The sequence below is a fragment of the Chiloscyllium plagiosum genome, chromosome 27 (genome assembly GCF_004010195.1).
Source record: "Chiloscyllium plagiosum isolate BGI_BamShark_2017 chromosome 27, ASM401019v2, whole genome shotgun sequence".
Taxonomy (NCBI): domain Eukaryota; kingdom Metazoa; phylum Chordata; class Chondrichthyes; order Orectolobiformes; family Hemiscylliidae; genus Chiloscyllium; species Chiloscyllium plagiosum.
In genome coordinates this window covers 45604593-45609407 of record NC_057736.1, presented here as the reverse complement: position 1 = coordinate 45609407, position 4815 = coordinate 45604593, and the positions used below count along the sequence as shown (strand labels likewise).

Here is a 4815-nt window from a genome sequence, read left to right as displayed (position 1 = left end):
ATTTCTCTTAGAAAGGTTAGATATCTTTTAAGTTTGGAAACTAAAATAAGAAACTTAATTGAGGCTCACAGGGTCTAGTTCAATCAATGGCAAATTAGATTGAATTCCCTACACTATGGAAACCAGGCTCTTCAGCCCAACAAGTCCACACCAACCCTCCGAAGAGTAAACCATCCATACCCATTCCCCTACCCTATATTTAGCCTGACTAATGCACATAATACTATGGGCAATTTAGCATGGCCAATTCACCTGGTCTACACATCTTTGGATTGTGGGAGGAAACCAGAGCACTCGGAGGAAACCTACACAGGTACACAGGGAGAACGTGCAAACTCCACACAGACAGGCGCCCGAGGTGGGACTCGAACCTGCATCCCTGGCGCTGTGAGGTAGCAGTGCTAACCACTGAGCCACCGTGCTGCCCACAAAAAAAATCCTTCAGGAATATAAGGAATGAAAGCTTCTGCTTTGACAAAACTGAATTTGGCTTGCTACAACTACTCAATATTCCAGCCATTCTGAAAACCCCAAAACAGATGGGTTGAAGGTTTGCTGATTTAACAAATTTAAATAGATACCTTTTATTTTCATATAGGTTCATGAGGGATAGAATGACAATGGTAAAGGAACAAAAATTTATTGACAAGCTCTGATGAAAGAGATAAAATAGTTATTGATCCTGCTTCCTGTTTATTTGTTGGTATGTTTGAAGCTTGTTCAGTGATGATTTGCCAAAGTCTCATGAAAATTATGTTTCAATTAATCAGGTGCATGTTTAATATTTGGTTTTGGGCCTGACACTTGGAAGTGTGACAGACAAATGTTAGATGCAAGACCTATATAGATATTTATTTATAATATGAACATGTGATGCATTCATTGTGTGTTAAACATATCTATGAAATGTCTGCACAGAACAAAAATCTAATTGGATCAAGTTTTCTAGGAACAATAATAAAAAAATTACTTCAGCATCTCTGAGCACAACTCTCACAAACTTCATTACAAATCTGTACCCTAGTCTTATGCTTCACACCTCCCCCCCCATACCCAAACCTTTACAAGTGTCTCCCAATGTTTTCCACTCGGACCCTATTTTGAGGTTTGAAAGATTATTGTGATCCTTCAATGAGAACAAAGAGATCAGAGGTCTGCTAGAGAGGGAGTATATATCAGTTATATCTGGAGATCAAGTCTATGGTGGCCATTGCTGCCTCAGAACCTGCGACCCTATAAATGTCATTTGCAGCTCCACTTGGGGAACTGAACTCCACTTTGGGAAGCCCTGCTCAATACTCGCTCTTCTATAAGGTCAATCTCCCATAAGCTGTGGAGGATTCACCTGCATTTTTAAAAGTGAAGGGCTTGTAGAGAAAATAAAAAATGCATTTGCTTGAAGAAAAAAGTGAGAGATTTCTGATGTGAAACGATAAATGAGCTTTTAATAAAAGGATTTGGTGATTATTACTGAGTTTGTTCCCCAGTCAGCTACTTCGACTGGGAATCCTTATAATCTAACCAGCAGGCAGTAAAAGCAAAAGATCAAGTGGAATTCTGACTTTACAGCTGGTTGTTGAAACCAGCAGAGAGCAGCATTAAGCGAGACTGCAACTGATTGTGTTAACTCACGGAGGGCAGGCTAGGTAAAGAACTCATCTATTTTTAGTGATTCTGCACCTGCTATTTCCACATGATTGTAGGCAGGAGTAATTATGTGAGACTTTCTTCTCAAATTTGAAAACTTCAGGAGTCACGAATATGATCAAAAACTGGCACTCTATTGTTAATACTCTCATCGTGGCCTGGTGCTTACTTTTAATAAAGCTTCATTCTGAGCACAGGGCCTTACACAATCACTCCCTTGGCTCTTTTTCAGAAAATCTTGCACAGCAAAAAAAAACAAATGAAAGGTTTACAGAAAAGCAGCTATTGCAAAATTCAGGACCAAAAGAGAACAATAAAGTAAATACAAGAGTATTTTTGAAATAACTGTTGCCTGATTGTCTTTTCTCAATTAGGTGTTGAGACAAAAAAGTGATGAAGTCTTACTAAAAACTAATTTCATCTTAAACTTAGTTGTGTCAATGACAGATGGTGCCTGAATCCTTTTAGTCTTGATTGTGGGTCCAGAGAGCACAGCAAAAGAAAATTGTATAGGAAATAGGGTCTTCAGCACGCAGATCTGGAACTTAGTTTCACAGACTCAGTCTTGGTGTCTCACCTATCAGTTGTAGTGAGAACGTTGAAAATAATAACTTCACTTTTCTTCAGGAATATTTGAGAATTCAACACATGAAAATTCTTCTCAAAGCATCAGTGTGAAAATATATATTTCAAGTTTGTTGTTTTGTCAGTTTGTTTTTACCTTTGAACCTTCTTCAAACTTCAGTTTGAAAGTCTCCTTCAGATGTATCCAAAGGAATTGTGGCAGATGTTTCCCACTCTGGCGAATGAAGTTCTAAGTTCTCCTGGCTGTCTAAATGAAGTGTGTTGGCAGGTGGGTTTGTGAAGGTGTCCCATGACTGCTCCAAAGGTATAGTTTGTTCCTGAGAATAGAAAAGTTACAAGTCAATCTCTCTATTGGTGCATTCAGTACCCTATCAACACTGAGGTATTGCTCAACGTTATCCATTTTCATCTAAAAGTGACCACGCGCACTGAAATTCCTGGTCAAAAGTAGCAGATCTGACTGAAGTCTCCCCTCCCTATCCCTTGCTTTAGAGGTACCAAAGTAATTGTATCATTTTCTAATACGTTGCTTTGACCAGACAATTCGCACAGAATGGGGCTGGAGACATAATTCAGAATTACTTTCATAGCAACTGGTGCCATTTTTCCTGGGCCTTGAGTACAACTAGCTTGGTATTTTTCTAGTTTGAAACTGAGAGTCGGCTTGTTTTAATTTGCGAGGATGATTTAGCTGACAAAAATTGGAAGAAGTGTCAACAACTTCTAAAAATAAACCAGTAACCTGACCAGTTTTGTCAATAAAAGACAGCTTTTATACTTGTTCACAAATGTAAAAAAAAGAACTGCGAAATTAAACTGCATAATCTATCATTACAGATACTTGGTGTTGTGATTTAGCTGCTAATTTGCGATCTGACAATATTACTCGTTGATACCATCATTGATGGAAAATTAGAGGTCATAATTCATCTGCATCTGAAAGGCTTGGGGTGACTCAATTAGCTGACTGATATTAGTAAATAGGGTGAAAGACAATTCTGATGGCTATGCTGTAGCAGTTTAAAAATGGAAGCAAGATTGATTGTTTTAAGGCGAGATGCCTGCTTATGAAAGCTGCTGCCATGTGGGTCGGTAGTTGTCGCCGAGATGACAAGCAGTTCCACTATCTGAAGAGCCACAGGCAGATTGGAGGGACAGGGTTTCATCAACAGGGATAAGGTCAATGAGGAAGGTGGACTCATGAAGCCAGGGTAGGGTTCAGGGATGGGGGAAGGCCTTGAGAGGAAGCTGTCCATCTTGCCCAACACCCAACCCATACAGCTATTGCTGGGCTTTCTGCACAGAATGGATCTGCTCCTGCCACAGTTAAAATACCAGTGAGCCTGGGATTAGGCCTTTAAGTTTCCTAATTTTCCTAAGACCAGTTTCGTAAAACATTGCTCTTCATGAAGAACTGTTCCTCTAAAACACTTCACAAGCTTCATTTCAAGTCTAATGAAGTCCACAGATCATCCTCCTTCCCTATTATCCCCCTCAATTACTTGTTTTCATTTTTTGACTTTATTGTCCCTTTAATAGCTTATTTTGAATTGTGATTTTTCATTTCTATCAGTGGTTTCTGTAATATTATAGTTTGTAAAAGGTTATGCTTGGGACTGTTTAAATAGCCCCTTCACTCTCTCAGTGGAGCAGGTAAGGGCTGTTTGGCAGTGGCTGCTTGAAGGCTCGGTGACGTTTGTTTAACAGTTTAAAGTTGAAAGTGTTTTTTTTAAAAAAAGCGCGGAGCGGACCCGGAAGCTGGTGTAGCGCAAGCTTACCTGGGTAGGTTTTTTTCCCTATAAAAGCGCACAGGAGAGGCTGTTGCAGGTTCCAGGGTTTAAATGTTTTAGTAGGGTCAGAGGTGGGGGTAAAAGAGGGGGAGGTGTGGCATTGCTTGTCAAAGATAGTATTACAGCGGTGGAAAGGACGTTGGATGAAGACTCGCCATCTGAGGTAGTTTGGGCTGAGGTTAGGAATAGGAAAGGTGAGGTCACCCTGTTAGGAGTTTTTTACAGGCCTCCTAATAGTCCTAGAAACGTAGAAGAAAGGATTGCGAGGATGATTCAAGAGAAGAGTGAAAGTAATAGGGTGGTTGTTATGGGGGACTTTAACTTTCCTGATATTGATTGGGAAAGCTATAGCTCAAGTTCGTTAGATGGGTCAGTGTTTGTCCAATGTGTGCAGGAGGGTTTCCTGACACAATATGTAGATAGGCCAACAAGAGGTGAGGACATACTGGATTTGGTTCTGGGTAATCAACCAGGCCAGGTGTTAGAATTCGAGGTAGGTGAGCACTTTGGGGACAGTGACCACAATTCGGTGACCTTTACTCGAGTGATGGAGAGGGATAAGTGTGCACTACAGGGCAAGAGTTATAGATGGGGGCAGGGAAATTATGATGCGGTGAGGCATGAACATAGAACATAGAAGAATACAGCGCAGTACAGGCCCTTTGGCCCTCGATGTTGCGCCGATCCAAGCCCACCTAACCTACACTAGCCCACTATCCTCCATATGCCTATCCAATGCACGTTTAAATGCCCATAATGAAGGAGAGTCCACCACTGCTACTGGCAAGGCATT

General features: G+C 40.7%; 1 protein-coding gene across 7 annotated transcripts in view; it reads right to left on the bottom strand.

The window, feature by feature from the left end:
- Window positions 1-370: 370 nt before the first annotated feature.
- The window catches only part of LOC122563754 (adhesion G protein-coupled receptor B2-like), a 776300-nt gene continuing 771855 nt past the window's right edge, over window positions 371-4815 (bottom strand). For all 7 annotated transcript variants that reach the window (XM_043717945.1, XM_043717942.1, XM_043717944.1 and 4 more), the window contains one exon: window positions 371-2549. In XM_043717945.1, the coding sequence (XP_043573880.1) occupies window positions 2382-2549 (168 nt within the window). In that variant the 3' untranslated portion in view covers window positions 371-2381. The remainder of the gene's footprint in view (window positions 2550-4815) is intronic.